The sequence below is a fragment of the Schistocerca americana genome, chromosome 4 (genome assembly GCF_021461395.2).
Source record: "Schistocerca americana isolate TAMUIC-IGC-003095 chromosome 4, iqSchAmer2.1, whole genome shotgun sequence".
In the NCBI taxonomy this organism is placed as follows: domain Eukaryota; kingdom Metazoa; phylum Arthropoda; class Insecta; order Orthoptera; family Acrididae; genus Schistocerca; species Schistocerca americana.
The window spans coordinates 491,737,241-491,761,806 of record NC_060122.1 but is presented as its reverse complement, the minus strand read 5'-3'; the positions used below and the strand labels follow the sequence as shown (position 1 = coordinate 491,761,806).

The 24,566-nt window shown below is 45.3% G+C and overlaps 1 protein-coding gene across 1 annotated transcript in view; it reads left to right on the top strand.

The window, feature by feature from the left end:
• Positions 1-24,566, top strand: part of LOC124612546 (protein patched) — a 150,176-nt gene that overhangs the window by 83,181 nt on the left and 42,429 nt on the right. Inside the window, exon 3 of the mRNA XM_047140818.1 lies at positions 22,942-23,137. Coding sequence (XP_046996774.1) covers positions 22,942-23,137 — 196 coding nt within the window. The remainder of the gene's footprint in view (positions 1-22,941; positions 23,138-24,566) is intronic.

The following is a 24,566-nucleotide window of genomic DNA, read 5'->3' as shown; positions in this document are numbered from 1 at the left end:
TTGTGTTGTTTTCTTTATTTTTACTACAACATCCCTCTGTTTCAGGTTACAAATCAACAAAACCTGAATTAAACATTGACAATTTCAATTTTACTATATATATTTTAATATTAATTGACAGGAGGATAGCTATGTTTAACAAAAATGTTTCGTGGGTTACCCAACCCTTTGCATATCCTCTGTCAGTTTCTAGATAGCCCACCGCGTTCTGTTTTTAGGAGGATCTAGTAAGACACTGAGCGCATATGTTATTGAAAACGACTGTTATGGACAACGCCCAAAAGGTATGCAACACACCTAATGTAAAGATAGCACAGGTAGGACCTTAACTGACCAAAGCTATGGGAGAACTGCCGTAGTGTCCACTTACTTATGATAGTGTGCTGTAGCCTATGGTAGTTCTACAACTCGTTAAGCACTACACATCGTCCGCTGTACGTTTGTCCAGATAACTTTCATTTTGGTGATGGGTGGAGAGAAGCCAAAACATGGACGATTATCTGCTTCCGGGAAAAAAATCTGCATTGTTAGCAGCTCCACGACTTATTATGGTGATGTGTAATACTGGTGTAAGAGATGTATGAGGGAGGCTAAATACCCTAAGACTTCAGGAAGAATGTAATAATTCCACTTCCAAAGACGGCAAGTGCTGACAGGTGTGAACGCTGCGGGACCATCAGTTTAATAAGTCAGGGTTGAAAATATTGACATGTGTTATGTACAGAAGAATGGAAAAACTGGTAGAAGAACCTTGGGAAGATCAGTTTGGGCTCATGAGAAATATAGGAATACGAGAGACAGTTAAGATACGTTGAAGGAAGGCAAAACTGTATTTATAGCATTCTTAGATATAGAGAAAGCTTTTGACAATGTGGTGTGGACTACACTCTCTGAAATTCTGAAGGTAGCAGAGATAAACTACAGGGTTATTTACATCTTGTTCAGAAATCAGTCTTCATATATAAGAGTCGAAGAACGTGGAAGGGAAGCCGTAGTGCGAAGGGAGTGAAACGGGGTTCTAGAGTGTCTCCCATGTTAATCAATCTAGTAAAGGAAACCAAGGAGAAATTTGTGGTGGGGAAATGAAGTCTATGGAGAAGAGAGTTTTTAATTCCGTCAGAGATGGCAAAGGATATGGAAGAGCATTTGAATGGTACGGATAGTATCTTGAAAAGAGATTGTAAGATGAACATCAACAAAAGTGAAAAAGAAGGAATGTAATCGAATTAAATCAGATGACGGTGAGTGAATTAGATTAGGAAATGAGAAACTGAAAGCAATAGACGAAGTTCGCTATTTGGGCAGTAAAGTAACAGATGATAACCGAAGTAGATGGGATATAAAATGTAGACAGGCAACAGGAAGAAAAGCATTTTTGAAAAAGAGGAATTTTTTAGCATGTGATGTGATCTATACACTACGAGATGCACGGACAACACGCAACTCCGTCCAAGAGCGCGTAACGTTACACTCTCACCTGCGAGAGAGTTCAGTGAACTTAGCCTTGGTTGGCCGGCTGTCTTAAGCTTGTGGCCGCGAGCCTTGTTCGTTAAACGGTGAACATGTATATTTTGACATGTGTATGTTCATTCAACACTGAATAATAAATAATTCACTAAACGCCATTCACTATAATCTGAATGGATCCGAATCACTATGGAATCCTTCTAAATTGATGGCCATCTAGTAACGTATATAGGTTACATTTCGTCAGCGGTCGCAGATAAAGACTTTTCACCACGCTTCTGAAATTCTCTAGTAAATGTTAACTGGTTTCATACCTCCAGGTAACAAAATCATTATCAATGAACGTGGATCTTCTGGCATACACGTTTCGAAGGAAGCTAACATTGTGAAACGGACGAAAGATTTTGTACGACGTTGTTTCTTTCAGACAGCGTTATGAACCTGTCTCCAAGGTTGCCAGATTGACCGGGGAAAAGTTTCGTCTAATAATATTCAGTATTTTCTCTTTAATATAATTCGTCTTACATTATTGCACGGCCCTCATCACCATTCTTTGACGTGATCCTTTTTGCACTTGTTTTAAAATATTTCATCCTCTTCTTCATTAACCAGGTGTGGCTAATATAACAAACTACGTGTATTTCTTGCTTTCCACCTATGTTATTCCCGCTTAGGCAGGTGTGGTGCCTAGCAGTAAGGCCTGTGCCTGGAAACCGAGAGGTTGCAGGAACGAATGCCATCCGGGCCACGGAAATTTCCAAAAAATGGTTCAAATGGCTCTGAGCACTATGGGACTCAACTGCTGTGGTCATAATTCCCCTAGAACTTAGAACTACTTAAACCTAACTAACCTAAGGACATCACACACATCCATGCCCGAGGCAGGATTCGAACCTGCGACCGTAGCGCTCGTGCTGTTCCAGACTGTAGCGCCTTTAACCGCTCGGCCACTCCGGCCGGCCGGAAATTTCCAATCTGCCATTAAAGGCGGCCACACACGTAACTGAACGTTTGACCAGCAAGCATGCACTAGTGTGTACGCTTGCCCGTGTGTAGGATAAATATGCGCAAGCATCAGGACTGTACAGGTAACTTGATGCTTGATCGAATTTCGACTATGCGTGTCTGTGCGAGCGTCAAGCATGTGCACGATTGATAATAGGGAGACTTGTGCAGGCATTCGATAGCGGTTTGATTTAATTTGTATTAGGTCTCGTAGAATTACATTCTGTATAAAGGTTGTACTATAGCCGGCCGGGGTGGCCGAGCGGTTCTAGGCGCTACAGTCTGGAACCGCGCGACCGCTACGGTCGCAAGTTCGAATCCTGCCTCGGGCATGGATGTGTGTGATGTCCTTAGGTTAGTTAGGTTTAAGTAGCTCTAAGTTCTAGGGGACTGATGACCTTAGAAGTTAAGTCCCATAGTGCTCAGAGCCATTTGAACCAAGGTTGTACTATAATGTACGACAAGTGAAAGAACACAGTATTACATGGAGAAAAAGAGAGGAATAATATTTTCGTTTTTTTTTACCAGTCTTTACTCCACATATCACGTTTTCTTTTCGTAACAAGCAAAACGACTGCCAAAGCCAAAGCATTGTCGCCTGAGTTCGAATTTTCTGGTAAACAAACTGATGCTTGTACAAGCACGCTTGAGCAGTGTGCGCATGCATAGCAGGAATAACAGCTGGGACTTCCTACGGTACACCAGTAATCACCAGGAACGATCCGTGATACGAATTCCACATTTAACTTAGGTCCTCTTTCCCCGCTGGATAACTGAGGTAGATAAGAGACACTCGAGTCGCAAACGTGGCGTCTCATTGAAAGACTTGCACTCAAGCCATTGTACATAGGAAATTCCAGCCGTTATTCCTGCTTGCATTTTTGCGAACTGCACACCTTTTGTTGCTTTTCGTTCCTGGTATGCAGTAAATGTAACTTTACTGCCCTCTGGGAGTTTACGGTGGAAGCAGAGACATTCGTTACTTCGGGGTCTTTATCTACAGTGCGAACGAATGTATTTTATATAAAAAATGTTTTATGTAAAGACTTCAGGTTTAGAGGAGACCTCTCACCGAAAAGCAGAAGCGCTGAGTTGTGGATAGGCATACAAAAACTATCTTTCGGAGTTATACTGTGACGACCTAGAGCACATTCAAATAAAATTCACACACACACACACACACACCATGTAGGGGCACAGGCGTCTGTATGCGTATGTATGTGTGTGTCTACATTTGATTTTATTTTACTCCAGCTCGTTAAAGAACAACTCCGAAAGTCTTGCAAGTTTTCTTTACTTTTTTTGTATGTCTATCGACAACTAAGCGCCTCTGCTTTTTGAGGAGTGGACTTCATAAAGTATTTACATTCTGTAACAACTTTCCTACACCAAATTTTGTTTTATATATCTTTGATTTTTTTCGTCGTAGGTCGTTCTCTCGGTGCGCTTCAAAGACACGTTGTCAAATATCGATCTCATTACGTCACAACAAGCTCCTGACCTACGTGAATAACTGCCATTGGAACTATAATAGCGGCCGCGTGTTTTGCGTGGATGCGCGTGTGGGGCCAGAGAACGGCACTGCGTGGGCAGGGTGTAGCGTGGAATGGCAGCTGGGGCTGTTTCCGGCGCCGGGGTGGCCTCACGTCTCGTCTCCTCTCCTTCTCTTTTCCCCCCTTCTTCCCTCCTCTCCCCTCCACCCCACGGCGAGTGTTCGCTGACAGATGTTTCGCCAAGGACTCTCTGTTAGCGCAGCAGCTCGCCGGAGGCGCCCCACACGAACTCCTTCGGAAGCGGGCGCCACGGCTGCTCGCCGCGCGTCGTACATGTCACACCAGTTCCACGTCGCGATATTCAACACGAATTACTTTCAGGGATTTCTTTCAACTGTATCTCCCTTTCCTGCGGAACAGAGGGAGATTTCTCTTCGGTTAAGGTACTGGATTGTCTTTCGAAGAACTGGGGTTCCATTTAGTATTTGACTATCCTGATTGAGCTTTCTCGTGCTTTCTCTAAATCACTAAAAGCGGATGTCTGATACGAGCTTGTGCTATGTTTCTTATAACCATAAGTTACTGGAACATGAACAGATGCATGTAGATGACTCTTGAGTCCATTTCCTAACATCTACCCAGCATTTGATAACTTTCTTGTATTTTTCTTCTAATGAAAAACCGATGCGTATCAACGCCACAGGAATCTCAGGAATTTCAGTCTTGACGTTGCCACAGGGAGTACTGGAAGTGGATGGTTTACCCTCGCTATCGTCCGATGTGAGAATGCCTCTCTACCTGGATTGGAATCATTCGCCGATCGAGATGTTATCGCTTACAAGACCTGGCATTGTGGAATAGATGCTAAAACCCAATCTAGACCTAGTTATGTATACAGTAATATGCCGTTTACATTGTATACCCGCTTCTGTCGTAAAGTTAGTAGCATTGAAAAAATACATGTATGGATGAAAGGACTTGTTGTACTTGCTGAGAATGTAACTGTAACTGGTGATGTAACTTTGTACTGTAATTGTTAATAAAGTGTTATACGTGAGAATAAAGCTATATTCTTCAAAATGCTTGCCCTTTACAATCAATAAAGAAAGTACAATACGCCACCTGATCCGAAGTATCTGGCCACCCCGGTGATGGTACGATCGGCGGACCCGCCAGTGTAAGAGGACGAAGGGAGTGTTGTGCTGACAGCAGAGAAGCAGCAACAGCAAAATTGCTCGATCAGTGGATCACAGTGACTTCGAACGTGGACTTGTCGTTGGAAGTCCTCTGAGTAACGTTTCCGCATTGCACAGGTCGGCTGTAAAAAAGAAAGGGTGAAATCAGCGGAAGGAATCAGTCTTCATTTCCTAAGTGTTACCAACAGTCCATCTAACGTCCGCAGCCCGTGCTCTCGCGGTCGCGTTCTCGCTTCCCGAGCATGGGGTCACGGATTCGATTCTCGGCGGGGTCAGGGATTTTCACCTGCCCCGAGATGACTGGGTGTTTGTGTTGTCCTCGTCATTTCATCCTCATTCATGAAAGTGACGAGATTGCGCTGAGCAAAGGTTGGGAATTTGTACGGGCGCTGATAACCACGCAGTTGAGCACCTCCCCAAACCAAACATCATCATCAGTCCATCTAACACAATGACTGCGTATAGAAAGTTAAAAAGAATGACATACCATGTTCGTGCAGGTTTTCAAAAGGCTCACATTTCTGTAGTCAGTGCTAAGATATGGTGTAAAGAGGGACGTCACCGGACAGTGGATGAATGGAAGCAAATGATTTTAGAGACGAATCACGCTATACCCTGCGGCAAGTCGACGGAATGGTTTGGATTTGGCGAAAGCTTTGAGAACGTTACCTGCCATCAAGTGTAGTGACAATAGTGACGTGCAGATGAAGTGGTGTTATGTTATGGGGATGTTTCTTTGAGCAGGGTGTGGTACCTTGCGGCCAAGAAAACGCTAAATGCCGAAGGCTATGAACACATTTTACAGCATTGTGTACTGCGTAAAGTAGATGAACAGTTCAGAGATAATGATGGTTTGCTCAGCATAACGATGCTCCCTGTCATAAAGCGGCATCTGCGGGGCAATGCAAACGGAATGGCCTGCCTAGAATCCCGACGTGAACGCAATAAACACCATGCGGATGAGTCGGAACCCCTACTTCTCCCCAGATCCCTGCGTCCAAAAGCACCACCACCTCTGGTCGATGCTCTTGAGGAAGAATGAGCTACTCATCCTCCACAGACATTCAGACGCCTAATTGAAAGTGTCCTCAGTAGTGTTCAAGCCGTCATAAGGATAAAGGTCGGACACACCCCATATTAATATACAGCAATAGCTGTCAGGATACTTTTGACCAGATTGTGTACATACTGCTGTGTGGCAGTAAAAATACGTGGGAGAAAGAATTTTATTGCGCTACCTCCATCACTCTTCTGCTTATAAAATTAACTGTTGTCTGGCGAGAAGCTACTGTATAGGCGTATTTCCTTACAATGTGCGGTAGCGTTCTCGCTTCCCGCGCCCGGGTTCCCGGGTTCGATTCCCGGCGGGGTCAGGGATTTTCTCTGCCTCGTGATGACTGGGTGTTGTGTGATGTCCTTAGGTTAGTTAGGTTTAAGTAGTTCTAAGTTCTAGGGGACTGATGACCATAGATGTTAAGTCCCATAGTGCTCAGAGCCATTTGAACCAGCAGGTTTCGTCATGCTGAGTATGAGATTTAAAGCCCCGCCTTCTGGAAAACAAAATGTTTTTCTTAATTTTCGTTCTTTACTCATACACGTGTTGAGACCTTTGCGTATTTTCAGTGGATCTTGTTTTATTTCTGTAAAATTTTTTACTAAATAATTTGGTTGGTTTCAAATTTTATATCCAAAAACTATAATGTATGGATAATTGGTCTGTGTAAGTGTTCACTTGAAATTTCATAAAGAAGTGATTGAAGAGGCTCTCCTACTTTTGTACTTTTTGTGACATGACTACATGCCATCTAGACAGTAGTCACAAACACGGAAAAGCATCAACAGGAGCTTCCAACCCCAGCAGAATGATTATTTCATTACGTTGTCATAGTTAACACACTATCAGAAAATGATATACGTCCAGCCTTTACGTTAAAATCGTTTTTCTCGAGTGGCAGAAGTGGAGGACGGAAAGGGCAAGGTCAGGACTATACGGCGAGAGAGCCATTCCTTCAAGCGTGAGTTCCCGCAGCGTTTCACCAGTGTGGGCAGCGGTATGTCGTACAACAACACAACACATTTCGACATATTCCTTCCATATTCTGCTGTTTACTCTCCGGCTCGTACTGGTGGATCCGTGTTTCATCACCAACGATGATTCCGTCTAAGAAGCCGTCACGTTTTTACCACAGCGATCCAACTGTTTTTTGGCAGATGTCCAAGCGCGTTTGTTTGTGCACGACTGTGGGTTGTTTCGGAACCCATGTTGCACAGATTCTATGAAACCCAAGTCTGCTGCCGATAATTTTGTAGGCAGAATCATGAATAATCTGCAAACGATGTATAACTTATCAGTAGTAACTCGTCCGTCTACCAGAAACGTGCCACGTGCTCTTTCAGGCTTGTCATTTGTGGCCGTGGATGGTCGTCCGGCTCCTTCCTCAAGCGTAACACCAATGCGACAATTTCTGAATTTGCAATCCACTGGTACACACTCCGTTGCAGCAAGCCACGGTTCCCGCATTATGCCGAAATCCTGATGGATTGCAGCCCCAGATACACCTTCCGATCACAAAAACAGTATCGCCGCTCGTTGTTACTCCTTGGTGCAAACTTCTAATGGTGCGGCCATGATCTATCTGCAACAAAAGAAAGAGAAATGGTGGAAGTAGGATCAGACTTTCACAACAGTACCACAACATCATATCAAAAATTAAACCAGGACGATGTCAGTATTAATAATGTGAGAAGAGTTACGTCAGCATTGCGGATAATTTTCGACTTACCCTCGTAGGTCTATACCTAATACAGCTGACGTCACGAAATACTGTGACCGAATTAGTTTAGAGTTATTTATTTTTACTGTTTATTAGCACTGTTTCCGTTTCCTCTCGTATTTGCCTTTTTGGACACCCGTTGAAGCTGCTTCCTTGGCATTTCAGTAGTGATCATACACTGAAGAGCCAAAGAAACTGGTACACCTGCCTAATATCGTGTAGGGCCCAGGCGAGCACGCAGAAGTGCCACAGTATGACGTGGCATGGACTCCACTAATGTCTGAAGTAGTGCTGGAGGGAACTGACACCAAGAATTCTGCAGCGCTGTCCATAAACCCACAAGAGTACGAGGGGATGAAGATCTCATCTCAATAGCACGTTGCAAGCCATTCCAGATATGCTCAGTAATGTTCCTGTCTGGGAAGTTTGGTGGCCAGTGGAACTGTTCAAACTCAGAAGAGAGTTCCTGGAGCCACTCTTTAGAAATTCTGGACTAGTCAGGTGTCGCATTGTCCTGCTGGAATTGCCCAGGTCCATCGGAATCCACGAAGAGCATGAATAGATGCAGGTGTTAGAGAGGGTCTTACGTGCGTGTCACCTGACACAGTCGTACCTGCACGCATCAGGGATCCAATATCACTCAGACTGCACACGCCGCACATCATTACAGAGCTTCCAACAGCTTGAACAGTCCTCTGCTGACATTCAGGGTCCATGGATTCATGAGGTTGTCTCTATACCCGTACACGTCCATCCGTTCGATAGAATTTGAAACGAGACTCGTCCGACCAGGCAACATGATTCCAGTCATCAACAGTCCAATGTCGGTGTTGACAGGCCCAGACGAGGCGTAAAGCTTTGTATCATGCAGTTATCAAGAACATACGAGTGGGCCTTCGGCTCTGAAAGCCCATATCGATGGTGTTTCGTTGAATGGTCCGCACGCTGACACTTGCTGATGGCCCAGCATTGAAATCTGCAGCAATATGCGGAAGGGTTGCCCTTCTGTTACTCTGAACGATTCTCTTCAGTGGTCGTTGGTCCGCTTCTTCCAGGATTTTTTTCCTGGTCGCAGCGATGTCAGAGATTTGATGTTTTACCGGATTCCTGATATTCACGGTACGGGAAAATGCCCACTACATCGCTACCTCGGAGCTGCTGTGTCCCATCGCTGGTGCGCCGACCATAACACCACGTCCAAACTCACTTAAACCTTGATAACCTGCCACTGTCGCAGCAGTAACCGATCTAACAACTGCGCCTGTCACTTGTCTTATATAGGCGTTGCCGTCTGCAGCGCCGTATTCTGCGTGTTTTCATTTCTCTGTATCTAAATACACATGCCTATACCAGTTTCCTTGGCGCTTCAGTGTACCACTCGAACATTTTTATCTTATTTTAGCATGTGTTGGTGTACGGTGAGAGCTACGCCTGTAGATTGTGATAGTCGGACTTGTGTGTCCTCGTGACGCTGATAGCCAGCTGGTGGCACTCGCAGCTCGGTGTTGTTCCTCCGCGGCCAGTGAGTCAGCAGTCCCGCATCGCCCTGTGTGGTCGACGGGCGGCGATCTCAGGCGCTACGTGTGTGGTCAAGCAGCTGCCACGGATTAACGACGACTCGCAACGATAAGTTTATCTGTCATGTCCAGGCCACGGTCTATATTTCCTGCAGTACATCTCTCCTGCTATTGATGGCCATCTATTGAAACACGATAATTTATTTGCGCATTTACTTCTCTTGTACACGTCCCGGTACTGCTCTAACAGACTCGTCCTCACCATAAAACTGGCCGAAACAGAACGGTATTTAAATAGTTTACTACTTGTAATCTTGATTTAAGGCGGTCGTCAATCTGATGGTTTGTTCAAAACCCGTAATACTTTACTCGCTATCTCCTTACGTCAGAATACGCCTTGCACAACACACTGATAATCGTGATCTCGCATTCATTTGCATTTGCATGCTGACATTTACCAACTGAACCACCATACCGCATAAGTCTCACTTACACACTTTTATGAACTCTGACCCCACGCCAGGTCTTCACAGGTTCAAAATGGTTCAAATGGCTCTGAGCACTATGGGACTTAACAGCTTAGGTAATCAGTCCCCTAGAACTTAGAACTACTTAAACCTAACTAACCTAAGGACATCACACAACACCCAGCCATCACGAGGCAGACAAAATCCCTGACCCCGCCGGGAATCGAACCCGGGAACACGGGCGTGGGAAGCGAGAACGCTACCGCACGACCACGAGATGCGGGCTTTCACAGGTTCAATCAAAAGAAATAATTTGAGAAAGCGAACTAAAAATTTGTCGAACCTCTTCACTAAATAGGTAGAATAAAAGAAACCAAACTCCATCCGTGCGCAAACACTGTCTCCACGTACGCGTACACCATAATTGCTCTACCACGCAAACATTTGGGGTTACATTCCTCTGGTATGAGACGTTCCCGGGTGGGTCCACTGGGGACCATATCGCACAATAACCCTGGGTTTGGTGTGCGGTGGCAATATGGTGGGTGGACTGCTGTGACCTGTTGTGGGGTTGTGGACCACTGTGGGCTGCGGCGCAACGAAGCCTCTCCGTCGTTTCTAGGTCCCCGGCTCAATACACTAACTCCGCCTGAACAGGCCATGAAGGCCCAATGGTACCGACTGGCCGCCGTGTCATCCTCAGCCCACAGGCGTCGCTGGATGCGGATATGGAGAGGCATGTGGGCAGCACACCGCTCTGCCGGCCATGTGTCAGTTTACGAGACTGGAGCAGCCACTTCTCAGTCGAGTAGCTCATCAGTTTGGCTCACAAATGCTGAGTGCACCGGACTTGCCAACAGCGCTCGGCAGACTGGATGGTCACTCATCCAAGTGCTAGACCAGCCCGACAGCGCTTAACTTAGGTGATCCGACGGGCCGTTGGCTCAATAGGTAAACTAGGGGTTCTATATAGGGAACATCTGTATAAATTTCTGAAAATGCCAATATTGTTCCATGCTCAGCGCTACGTCATATAAAGGTACAGACTGTTGGACACATTCATGAATGTGACGTTTGGTGAGTCACCAGCGATATCCAGAATTTCAGGTCGATTCCATGAATATTTTTGCTTTTCTGTCTTCGTACCGATAGTCACTAATTCTAATCGTTGCACGAGGGGGCGTTCAATTAGATATGTAACACATTTTCTGAAAGCAGTTTAGTTTTATTCAGGATTCCGATGCACCACATCATTCCTCACTCTTTTGGCTACGAAACTCTATTTTTCAACATAATCTCCGTTCAGTGCGTCGGGCTTACGCCACCTTTCCGGGAGGGCCTGTAATCCCGCATGGTACCACGCTAGTGGTCGACGTCAGAGCCAACTTCTTGCTGCATCAGTAACCTCCCCATCATTCACGTACTGTTTCCTGCGGATTGTATCCTTCATTGGACCAAACAGATGGAAGCCGGAAGGTGTGATATCCGGGCTATAGGCTGGATGATGAAGAACAGTCCAATGAAGTTTTCTGAGCTCCTATCGAGTGCGCGGACTTGTGTGAGGCCTTGTATTATCGTGGAGAAAGAGAAGTTAGTTTGCATTATTGTGGAGACGTGCACTCTGAAGCCATTTCTTCAGTTTCCTCGGCCAACGACTCAACGTGCTTTTGTTCACCGCCGGGTCTCCGTAGACACTCTGCAAGCGCTTATGAATGTCTGCGATGCTCTGGTTTTCCGCCAAAAGAAATTCAACAACAGGTCTCTGCTTGGAACGCAACTCCGTTATAGACGCCATTTTGAAGGCTACGTATAGCGGTACTAACTATCAGAACTTCATGATGATGATTACAATTATCAGTGTGTTGTGCAAGGCGTATTTTGACGTAAGGAGATGCCCCGTAAAGTATTACGGGGTTTGAACGAACCATCAGGTTGACGACCGCCTTAAATCAAGATTACAAGTAGAGTCTATTAAACTATTTAAATACCGTTCTGTTTCGGACAGTTTTAATATGGTGAGGACAAGTCTGAAGCGAAAATATTCCACGATGTCCCACAAAAAATTCTGCAATTTTGCAACCGAAATTGGGCAAGAAAGAAACGTGCTGTATACTTACTGAATGCGACTCTTATGTTACTGCCAAAGTATATACGATAACTACGTTACTAGAACATTCACTCATTCATCAGTATGCAAATATTTGTGTTCCATTCATATTTAACGCTCGTACCAGTTGCTTTTTTGTTGCTCATCTGTGCTATCATTTATATTAAATATCTCTAATTCCTTTATGATTTTTTTCGTTATTTATTTCCTCTCTATCAGTATATCCAACAGTTCTTACGAATATCATTTCCGCTGTCAATGACGGACGAAGAGAGAAAGAGTAGCTGAGGCGTCACAGGTGTCATAAAACTAGTCCCTCTAGGAGAATCAACTCCGAAATGAAACAAGGTAGGGAAAGATTTGTCAGCTACGGCGAATGCAGCTTCTCTAGCGGTAAGAGATTCCGAAATGAAGTCCTAGGAAACAAAGGACTTACAGACAGTGCTTGCCAGCGACCATTGATTAAAATCAATGGGGAAAGTTGAAAATTTGCGCTGGACCGGGATTCGAACCCAGATGTCCTATTTACTAGACAGATGTTCCGACCGCTAAGCCATCTGGACGCAGTAGTCCGCTACGATCGGCCCTCTTGGAACGTCTGGGATGAGAAGATGCCACGTGGAAACGAGTTAGGTCCGCGGGAAGTGTGCTTTAGTAAATGATTTCCATTTATAATTTCTGCTATCGAGCGAACATAACTCTGTAATGTATTCACCGTTGTTTTCTGATTCATAGTCCGCAGCTCGTGGTCTTCCGGTAGCGTTCTCGCTTCCCGGGCACGGGGTCCCGGATTCGATTCTCGACGGGGTCAGGGATTTTTCCTGCCTCGAGATATCTGGGTGTTGTTCTGTCGTCTTCACCATCATCATTCATCCCCATTACGGTCGGAGGAAGGCAAAGGCAAACCACCTCCACTAGGACCTTGCCTAGTACAGCAGTGCGGCTCTCCTGCATCGTCCCCCACGCTCCTCGGAGTATGGAACATCATCATCATCTGATTCATAGTAAACTTTTCCGTCAGAATTTGTTGCGTATGAGACGCCATAAAAGTTTAAATTGCTAGTACTGCTTTTAATGAGTAACAAACCTATGTCGCATACTTTTTATTGACAGTCATATGTTTCATTTGTGTTGTGGTTCAGACATTTTTGTTTTGTTGTTTAAGACTTGCACGACTAGCACGACGTCTCTGCCCCCCCCCCCCCCCCCCCAACAGCCTTCCCCCAGATTCCAGGCTTTTACTCGAAGCAAAAAGGTTTCAAATAAATTTAAGAAAATTTATCCCTTCACCTTACTGATGATATACCGGAACTATATCCGTCTTCCAAATTTACTATATAGATTTAGTTCGTTTTGCACAGGTGATAAAAGTGAAGCGTTATCAATTATGTTTATAATTTATTTGATATCTAACATTTATCAAAGGTGCCTCATTTCAGCTATATAATTCTAGGATCCATTCGATTATTTCGTTGCTCAGACATCTACATATCTGTATGTATAGACCCCCGGCCACCGTATATCGTATACCGATCCGAGAAATTAAAGTCAATTTATGATCACTGATCTAGTTCCATGCAATCTATGCGCCCATCAGCTAGCTTCCTTATTGGGCAGCCATTAATTAGTATAACTGACAACTATCTCAGCGGAGATCCCGCTTACGTATTTCGAGCCAGAGGAGAAACTGCTCCATAAGGAAGAGGAGTCATATATTGGCTATAAAGCCGGGCAGACGCTACATGCTAATCATGCAGCCTTGCACGAGCTTAATTTATTAGAAAATAAATATGAAAAAAATTATGATGGTAGTGTTGAGCAAGCGTTACACAATGACTGTAAGGCATTGAACAGTTGCTAGCAGAAGAGATAAAAATTAACTTAAAACCACGTTCAGATCGTCGTCCGGCCGTTGTGATTTAGGTTTTCCGTTGTTCCTGAATGTGCAGTGGTCCTTTGTCTGTCCCATCCTTATCCAACCGTGCTATCTATTCAAGCTGATATTGCCGAGATCCTGTATACTCATACTGTATACTCATACATTCTTGCTTTTGTTTCTCTGACTTGTCGGTACATCTTTCCAAGTGTGTGGGCAGGACTGAAATTCGTAAGTTTTCTCATACAGAGTTTTATATCGGTTGAATACAGAATTCGCAATCACGATACACTCATAAGAAGTATTTACCCCAAAGCAGCAAACATTGTCGTAATCTGTTACGTTTGAAAAGTCGCTTACAGAGTGCGTGGCTTGTTACAACAGAGAACTTGACTGCGGCTTTCCAGGTGCAATGTGTCTTGTGTGTCTTGTTGGATAAGCTACGCCTCACTGTACTACAGTGGTCTTGCGAGACCAGACGCTGCTCATTGTGGTAAATATGAGAAGCAATGTCTTCTGCACAGAGAGAATTTTGTGAGTCTGAGAGAAGCGAGCAAATTGATTTTCCACGAGGAGGCGAATAAAAGGGCATCACTCGGAAGACGACGCCCTGGACGTAGCCTCCCTTCTAAAGAACTGGTAGTGTATGTTGCAGAGGAGATTGATTTCCAATGTAGTAGCAGACATGAAAGAAAAGAGTGCAGGTTTTTCACCGCCGCGTCGTCCACTTCGAGGCGGCTGTCAGGATGCGAAATTGCTCGCGACAGGTCATTTACATACCCCAACAACGGGTCGTTTCTTATTCTGGTCCTCCGCCGCAGTTGACATCAGTCAACATCGTACTTCCTATACTTATCTTCGCAAACTTGGCAGGTACTTGGGCCGATCTGGACGTTTCGAATCACTTATGGTGAAGAAGATCGATGGTACCGGATTTGTCAAACAGCAAGCTAAGTTCAGAAAGCGCACTGAGGACTGTGAACGCTCTTTTTCACCCTAGATCGCCGCACAGTAACAAATTTTTCGATTTGAGTCAAAAGCTACTAATATCATACTATAATCGTGACTTCATCTCGTTCTCACGTAGCATGCGGAAAATTTGCGATTTGCAACGTGCCAGCAGTCTTAAATGGAATTTGGTAACGAATGGTGTCGTTACGTAATAGTTACATATAACGATTCACGTAATGTTAGGCTAATTTTTTATTAAAGTACCCAAAGCACACCTCGAAAAGAAGCCTCCTACAGTTACAGAGGCAGCGTCCATGTTTCATAGTGTCTTCGAGATGATCTGGGTTGAAGGCTATGCAACAATCCCAGAAAGCTAGCACACAAACTAAGTCTCTTCTGTATAAATGCACTGTTCTCGCCCTTGGTGACGCGCAAAATATAGCGACATTGGCCAATTGCAGATCTTACATTCGCTTAAGTTTGGTTTCATTTCTCTCCCTGGACAGAGTTGTTGCTGTCAACGACAGAGAGAGGAGACGATTGGTGGACGGGATCACGCCGCCGTATTTAGGAGAATTGTTACTTCATTTCAGTTTGGCCACTCATTTACTTGTTCTTTCCAGTTCTCACCAAACAGCGATGAGCTCCTTGTGTATAGCATCATGGAGGTCATTGACGTATTTCCATACAACTTCAAAACAGTTTCTGACACTGGGCGGCCGGCCGCGGTGGTCTAGCGGTTCAGGCGCTCAGTCCGGAACCGCGCGACTGCTACGGTCGCAGGTTCGAATCCTGCCTCGGGCATGGATGTGTGTGTTGTCCTTAAGTTAGTTAGGTTTAAGTAGTTCTAAGTTCTAGGGGACTGATGACCACAGATGTTAAGTCCCATAGTGCTCAGAGCCATTTGAACCATTTGACACTGGGTGGATGATAGCCTAAGTATCACACTTCGAAAATTTATCGAAAAAATACGTCCCATATTAGACTCGTACTTGAGAGCTCGAAACCAGACCCGGCCGTACCGATTTATGTATTCCGCGATTTCCCTCGCCCATTTCAGGCTGATGCCAAGATGGTTTCTTCATCATGGTCATCGTCGATTCTTCTTCATTTCTAATCGAAATGTGCTTCTGCTCTCTGTGTGTTATGATGTCAACACCACCACACGAGGCTCACGAGAAAGACTGGCCGCGACGCATACGTCACACCTACAAGTGACAGCAGCCTTATCTGGCGGGGGTGCGTAACTACTTCAGGTGAGTTTAACAATTCATAACTGCGCGTTTAAATACCCGAAAACTTCCGATAGCACGCGGCAAAGTTAAGACGTTTCGTGGGTACCTTTCCACTGACAGTCCAATTTCCCGTGAGCCCTGCAATGAGCCGAGCGTTCGCGAAGTACGACGGACAAGCCGACTAGTGTTATGTCACAAGTTCGTTGTGGGGGCCCGTATTTCTCTTGGGCTCCGCACCATCGCGTTCAGCCCGGTATACTCCATTCTCGTTTTCCGTGCCCGCCACGGTCTCGCAACATTCTAACAAGTGTTACAGTGTTTCCTTTTCTGTCGTGATCCTACAGGCCGCTCGCGTTGGTCACGTAGCAAATGTGTTCTACCGGCCTGCAATCTGCTGGTATCGACGTGCCAATTTTTGCTGATTTATGGCAGCTACACGCATTCACGGTTGAAGCAGAACAGACGTGCCGCGGGGATTGATTCAGGTCATTAAACTACTTACTTCGGGAAGAGGCAATCACGTAAATAAACACAGAGACATGAAGAAGCGAAATTTTGTTGCTGGCGGCCCGATGGGTGAACTTGTTCTTTTTTTTTTTTTCATTCGGAGGCCGCGATTAGGACAGCGTAGCGTAGAATGAAGCGGCCCTCGTGAGTAGCATTGCATGCTTAATGCATTAGCGGCCAGTAATGGCCCGGACGGACGGCGAGCAGTCTGTAATTGCGGTCGCGGGTAATTGGAATACTGCAGAGCACAGGGCAGGAGGCGCACGGGGTACGCGGAAGGATACGGCGTCCAGGCCGCTGCCTCCCAGGCAGCAAACACCCTCACGTTCATAAAAACAAGATCCCGCAAGAATTCAGTGTCAGTCAATTAATTTACCTTTGAATGCAGCGGCATGAAATGTTTTCCCGTTAAGCTGCACAGTTGCTCATGCCACTGCTCGGATAAAGCGCCATTCGCTTGTCGCATCGTGTGCTATTAGTCAAAACGAAGACCTGTATCCTATGTCACGGCTGCCGTGAACACAGTGAGACTGAATACATAGAAGAATATTCCCGACCACTCACTTACACTTCTGTAATCACAACACACATTTAGAAGTAGTTACATTTTCATATATAGTTGACTGAGCTGGAACTTTCTAGTATAATAAAACTGTGTCGCGGACTGGGACTCGAAACTAGGACCTTTACCTTTCGCGGGCAAGTGCTCTCCCAACTTTTTTTCCGTTATTGTTCGTTGCATTTGTTCCAGGCGGGCGTCCCGTGACACCCGTTCAGTTTCTTTGTTGATCCATTCACTCAGTTTTTTTATTACAGAGGGCAGCTAACATTCTGACCGAATACGCTGAGTTACCGTGCCGCTATCCAACTGAGCAACCCGAAACAAGACTCACGATCGACCTCACAGCTCTACGTCCGCAGCACATTCTATCCTCCAAACTTCAGAAAAGTGCTCTTGCATAACTTGCAGGACTAGCACGCCTGGAAGAAAGGATATTGCAGAGACACGGCTCAGCCACAGCCTGAAGACTGTTTCCAGAAATAATGAGCGCACACTCCGCTACAGAGTGAAAATTCATTCTGGAGACGTTCCCCAGGTTGCGGCTAAGCCATGTCTCAGCAGCAACCTTTCTTCCAGGCGTGCTAGTCCTACAAGTTACGAAGGAGAACTTCTGTGAAGTTTAGATGATAGGAGATAGGTACTGGAGGAAATACCGGGTGATCAAAAAGTCAGTATAAATTTGAAAACTTAATAAACCACGGAATAATGTAGATAGAGAGGTAAAAATTGAGAAACATGCTTGGAATGACATGGGGTTTTATTAGAACCAAAAAAAAACAATGTTCACAAAATATCCTACAGATGCGCGTCGTTTGGTGATGATCGTGTGCTCAGCCGCCACTTTCGTCATGCTTGGCCTCTCAGGTCCCCAGACCTCAGTCCGTGCGATTATTGGCTTTGGGATTACCTGATGTCGCAAGTGTATCGTGATCGACCGACATCTCTAGGGATGCTGAAAAACAACATCCGACGCCAATGCCTCACCATAACTCCGGACATGCTTTACAGTGCTGTTCACAACATTATTCCTCGACTACAGCTATTGTTGAGGAATTATGGTGGACATATTGAGCATTTCCTGTAAAGAACATCATCTTTGCTTTGTCTTACTTTGTTATGCTAATTATTGCTATTCTGATCAGATGAAGCGCCATCTGTCGGACATTTTTGAACTTTTGTATTTTTTTGGTTCTAATAAAACCCCATGTCATTCCAAGTATGCGTGTCAATTTGTACCTCTCTATCTAAATTATTCCTTGATTTATTCAGTTTTCAAATTTATACTGACTTTTTGATCACCCTGTAAATCTACGAGGTCGGGTTGTGAGTCGTGCTCGGGTAACTCAGGTGGTAGATGACCCGCCCGTGAAAGGCGAAGATCCTAGGTATGACTTCCAGTCGGGCACACAGTTTTAATCTGCCAGGAAGTTTCATATCAGCGCACACTTTACCGCAAAGGGAAAATTCATTATCGACTGAGGTAGTGTAAATGTATCACAAAAAGGAAAGGCAAACAGTGATAATGGAATGCGAATCGGAAGTTCCAGATGTATGAATAGCTACACTCTATAAATTAAAAAAATATGTCCAATTACGTTATTAGCAGATTGTGAAATTGTAAACATCATGCGCTAGGATCCCTAACACGTCAAACATATGATCTTACACGGACTATGCCAATACTGTGAACAGTCAAACACAATCGTATAGAAATTATCTACTGATATGAGTTTCATACTCGTGTCATAGTGACCGTTACGAAATCGAAATGTGGAGAGCTGGGGCACACGAGTTACATAAGCTGCGGAAGATTGGCAAAGAAAACTGGTAAGAAACTATTTAAACGACGGTATAATGGGAGATGAGTAAATCTCAGATTACATACTAATTTGATGACATTGCTTGTTAACTGTCAACAGTCTTTACACCACCTGTTATATATTGGAGTTTAACCTATTAGTGTGAGATACGGCATTAGACAAATTATGTATATTTTACATGCAACCAAGGAACATCGTAATCTTTGGTATGCCGTTGAGACATTTATGAGTAGTATGTATTTTTGATCCGAAGTTAAAGCGCTGTCGGGCTGGGCTAGCCCTTGGATGGGTGACCATCCGGTCTGCCGACCGCTATTGGCAAGCGGGACTACACTTAGCCCTTGTGAAGCCAATTGAGGAGCTACTTGATGGGGGAGCAGCGGCTTCAGTCACGAAAACTGACAACAGCTGGGAGAGCGGTATGCTGACCACATGCCCCTCCATATCCGCATCCAGTGGCGCCTGTGGGCTGAGGCCGGCCGAAGTGGCCGTGCGGTTAAAGGCGCTGCAGTCTGGAACCGCAAGACCGCTACGGTCGCAGGTTCGAATCCTGCCTCGGGCATGGATGTTTGTGATGTCCTTAGGTTAGTTAGGTTTAAGTAGTTCTAAGTTCTAGGGAACTAATGACCTCAGCAGTTGAGTCCCATAGTGCTCAGAGCCATTTGAACCATTTTGTGGGCTGAGGTTGACACGGCGGCCGGTCGGTACCGTTGGGCCTTTCAAGGCCTGTTCAGACGGAGTTTTTTTTACGAATTTTTAATCCTTCTGAGGTACTGCTTTGTAAGTACTAACTATGATTAAAACGTACCTAAGTAAAAAATTTGAGATTTTCATTCTTCTAGTCTGTGTATGCTACAAAGGTTTTTTCTGCTTTTGTTGGTTACTCATTCAGTGATGTTGGTTATAGTAACCTAAGCGTTAAAGAATAAAACTGAATGTGTACAGCTGACGGCCACAAAAATGATTCTTTTTTTTCAAATTCCCAACTACGAGGGACGTTCAATAAGTAATGCACCACTTTTTATTCTCGGCCAATTTCGGTCGAAAAAAATGCGGAGTTTGATGTGGGATATCGTGGAATATTCTCGCGTCAGCCCGTAGAGTTTGATGAAGTTCAGTAGGTGGTGGCGCTATACATAGCCTTCTAAATGGCGTCTATAACAGAAGTGCGTTCCAAGCAGACAACTGTCACTGAGTTTCTGTTGGTGGAAAACAAGAGCATAGCAGATATTCATTGGCGCTTGCAGTGTGTCTACGGGAACCTGGCGGTGAATGAAAGCACAGTTGGGCAAGGCGTCTGTCATCGCAACAAGGTCGCACAAACCAGTCCGACCTCCCGCGTGTCTGCCATTAGCACACAGCTGTGACTACCTCAGTGTTGGACGTGAGAACACTCTCATTCGAGGTGATCGACGGATCACAATCGAACACCTCGCTGTCGACCTGGATATCTCTGTCGGTAGCACAGACACAAGTGCCCATCATTTGGGGTACTCAAGGGTGTGTGGCCGCTGAGTCCCTTGCTGTCTAACAGAAGACCATAAAGAACAACGAAGGGTCATCTCTTTAGCCGAACGAACGATGCACTTCGTGGGAAACAGTACGTGAATGATGCGGAGGTTATTGATACAACAAGACATTGGTCCGACGTCCACCAGCAAAGTGGTACCAAGTGTACTTACAGGGCCTTCCAGTACGGTGTCATAAAGCTGTCACATGCAACGGAGATTACGTTGGTAAATACGATTTTGTAGCCAGAAGAGAGGGGAATAATATGACGTATTGGAATCCTGAATAAAACCAACCTGCTTTCTGAAAAAACAAGTGTTGCATGACTACTGAACGCCCCTCGCACTTGACTTTGCAGCTTTCTTTAGTTGCCTGTGTATTGTAATTTTGGCTTTCTCACTTTTTCCTCCCAGTATCAAGCTTTTGGTCTTTTATTCATTCCTATTTTTCGCATTTGCAATTTAGATTCTGAACAGTTTCACTAAACACGTTCTTGGACGTAGTGGCCATGTTGTCTAGCACTACACTCCGACCCTAGAGGTCTTGGGTTCAGGCCCGGACAGAGGCAAAGATTTTTCTTCCTTCGAGACTGGCCACATGTCCTCTCACTGTCCTATCTTTCGCAATGGTAAAAGGTGGCTGGAGCGACGGCCTCACCAATCTCCCCCTCTTTAGCGCCGCGGCAGAAAAAAAAAGCACCCTGCCTGCAGCCAAGCCAATAGCTCGGCCACGGGCTTGCGCCGCACACAATGCCTTCACCTTTAACTTCTTGGATTCTGCCAACACCGCCATGTCGTCAGCGATGCATATACACCCACCGTTTTGCCTTCGACTCATCCCTCTGGTTCCATGGCAAACAGCGTAGGTGAAAGGCGGCATCCATGTCTGATTCCTCTTCGTAATCCCTCCTTCAGTTCTCTGCCAGTTCTGACTGATTTTTCGCTTAAGGCTGGATGTGTGTTAAATTGGTCCTAATTTTTGAAATTATTTTTGCCACCAGATAAGTTTCGTAGCAAGTTAGAAATATTGTCTCCAATTTTCAGAGATCAGTTCGTGTTACAAATGACGTAAAAGCCATCTCGTTTAAACTAATGCGCAGTGCCACGCCCCCTTTCTACATGACTCCGTGCTTGTTTGCGCTATTTTATTATTTCCTGCCATCAGATGAGACATCTGTGGAGTATCGAAGGTTGTGAGCCCATTTACAAATCGATTAATTACAATTTACTGAAGAAACGCACACGTGGGGGGAGCACACAGCCCGATCGAAAGCTTTAATAACCTTATTTGGAAGAAACGTCAAAAGACAATATTTTGCTCTTCTATTACTGAAATTTCTTCATGTGCTGGTGGTGTGATGTTTAGAGATATTAACTTTGAATGAATCAGAACCGTTATGAGACTAGGATTAGATGCTGTAGATGCGGGTTGCTTCCCTGAAAACGTACGTATGATGATATGCGTACCGCTAGTTCTGAAATGTTGGTGTGGGATATTGGCAAAAGGACACGCCAGAAGAATGAGACTAGAAGAGAGCTAAATGAAGACAAAAAAGAGCAAATATATTGTTATGCCCAACACTAAGGTACTTGTTTCTGACATAAATGCTAATAAAATCTTTTTCATTTCCTGCGTTTTTCATTTTTCAGTTTATAAGGAATATTTTCTGATGAATCATTGCAGATCAAAAGATGAAATTTTCTACAGACTTTGTATGAGTACATACTATAACACAACTTCCTGCGGTATAAAATTTTTCAACGTGCATTACTAACAAATTTATTTAAATTCCTGTGAAATAAAAATTGCTAATTGCTATGTATCATACCATAAATTTAAAATATTGTTGTGAGAGTTCTAAGACAGTTGATAAAAAAAACTGCTACACAGAGTTATCTAATTACTGGGGATAAACTACCACATTCTGAAAGTGGTGAGTAAAGTAACCTTTGAGAAATGTTCCTCTTGTGATAGTATGTGTTCTAAAAATATCCAACAACGTCCTGATCAGATTATAATAGAAATAAATTGAGAAAAATTCCAGATTGTAGCCAGTAACTTAATGACAAGTGCAAAATTAGGTCATTTATCTCTTAAACAGTAAAATTTACATCAGCTTTTATGTATCTGTGCATTTTCTCACATGTCCCCCCTTGAGGTATAGCTCCTTAATTTTGTTTCTCCTCAATCATGCATGGGTTTGTCCCACCTCACCCTATGGAAAACTTTTTCTTTCCAAATCACTAAAAACCGCATAAATCCTCCAAAAAAAATTGCAAGAGGCACTTTTGTTTGCAAGTTATTTGCACTTCCTGCAGGCGACGTTTCCGCACGCATCGCAAAGTCATCCTGCGTAGAACAAGAACGAAGGATGGTCTCACTATCGAGCCTTGTGGGACACCAGCACCTTATCCAGCTTGCTGGGACGCTAACATGCTGTCGTTTTGGTCCGCAGAAGGGGGTCGGCTGGAGCAGGAGCTGGCGTACACGCGCCAGGCGCTGGGCGAGGCGGCGGCCAGCACGCACCAGCTGTTCATCCAGACGCCGCGCGACGCCGGCGCGGGCGGCTCCCTGCTGCACCCAGGGGCGCTGCTGGCACACCTCGCCGCCGTACGCGCCGCCTCCGCTGCCACCGTCACCCTCTTCGACATGTGAGTACCTCCCCTCTAGAGACTTGCGATATGCTCTGCTTACTGTCACTGTGAAAATACTGTTCTATCCTCATCTAGAGGAGCGAGACTCGCTGATGTGAGACATACTCTTTGAAGTAATTTGTTATTACAAGAACTAAGCTAAATACAACCTCTGACAATAATGTCTACAAACTCGAGAACAGCACAAGGAAGATTAACGACGACACAGTCCCACGAGGCTGGTAATTCGTAGACAGTCTCTTGATGAGCAACAGGGGCTGTGACAAGGTCCTATGACGCTGATAGCTAGTAGGCATTCTACTGGTAATGGTACGGTCCATGTGAAGTTAGTGGCTTGTAGGCAGTCGACTGGTAACGACACCGTCCTATGAGGCAGGTGACTCGTAGGCAGTGCACTGGTAACGACACGGTCCTAACAGGCTGGTGGCTCGTAGGCAGTGTACTGGTAATGACACGGTCCTACTAGCTGGTGGCTCGTAGGCAGTCCACTGGTAACGACACAGTCCTATGAGGCAGGTGGCTTGTAGGCAGTGTACTGGTAATGACACGGTCCTATGAGGCTGGTGACTTGTAGGCAGTGCACTGGTAATGTCATAGTCCTATGAGGCTGGTGGCTCATAGGCAGTGCACTGGTAATGACACGGTCCTACTAGTTGGTGGCTCGTAGGCAGTCCACTGGTAACGACACGGTCCTATGAGGCAGGTGGCTTGTAGGCAGTGTACTGGTAATGACACGATCCTATGAGGCTAGTGACTTGTAGGCAGTGCACTGGTAATGTCATAGTCCTACGAGGCTTGTGGCTCGTAGGCAGTGCACTGGTAACGACATGGCCCATGAGGCTGGTGACTCATAGGCAGTGCACTGGTAACATCATGGTCCTACAAGGCTGGTGGTTCATAGGCAGTCCACTGGTAAAGAAACGGTCCCACAAGACGATGAGCACGTGGGCAGTCACAACAGATACTGGAAAGCCGTGCCTTTGGGGCGGCTGGTGGAAGCGCAGCATCGGACGTGACTCGGGACGGGGGTGGCACAGCATCTTGGCAGATACCGAAGTGAAAGCAGCAGGCGGCGTCTGTAGCGTAGACGTTAGGCGGCTGTTACTAGCTCGGAGCTCGGAACTCAACTGGCTCTACGTTGGCGGGGAGTAGACTTAAGTACACGCCTACGGAAGGATACATGCGTGTATCACGCGAGGATGTGACAGTGCGAACATAAATTAGTGCCCGCAACAGCAGCACTTCGTGCTTTGACTTGCACGCAATGTAATGGCAAGACTGGCGCCCCCTGGGCGCTGTGACGACTGCTGGCGGGTGACTGTACATAGCACTTTGCTCCTCTGTTTACAGATAACCAAATAACCTCCAAGTGAGACAGGGGCCGTACCTGGCCTGCGAAACAGGCACCTAAATGCGGTGGCCGAAA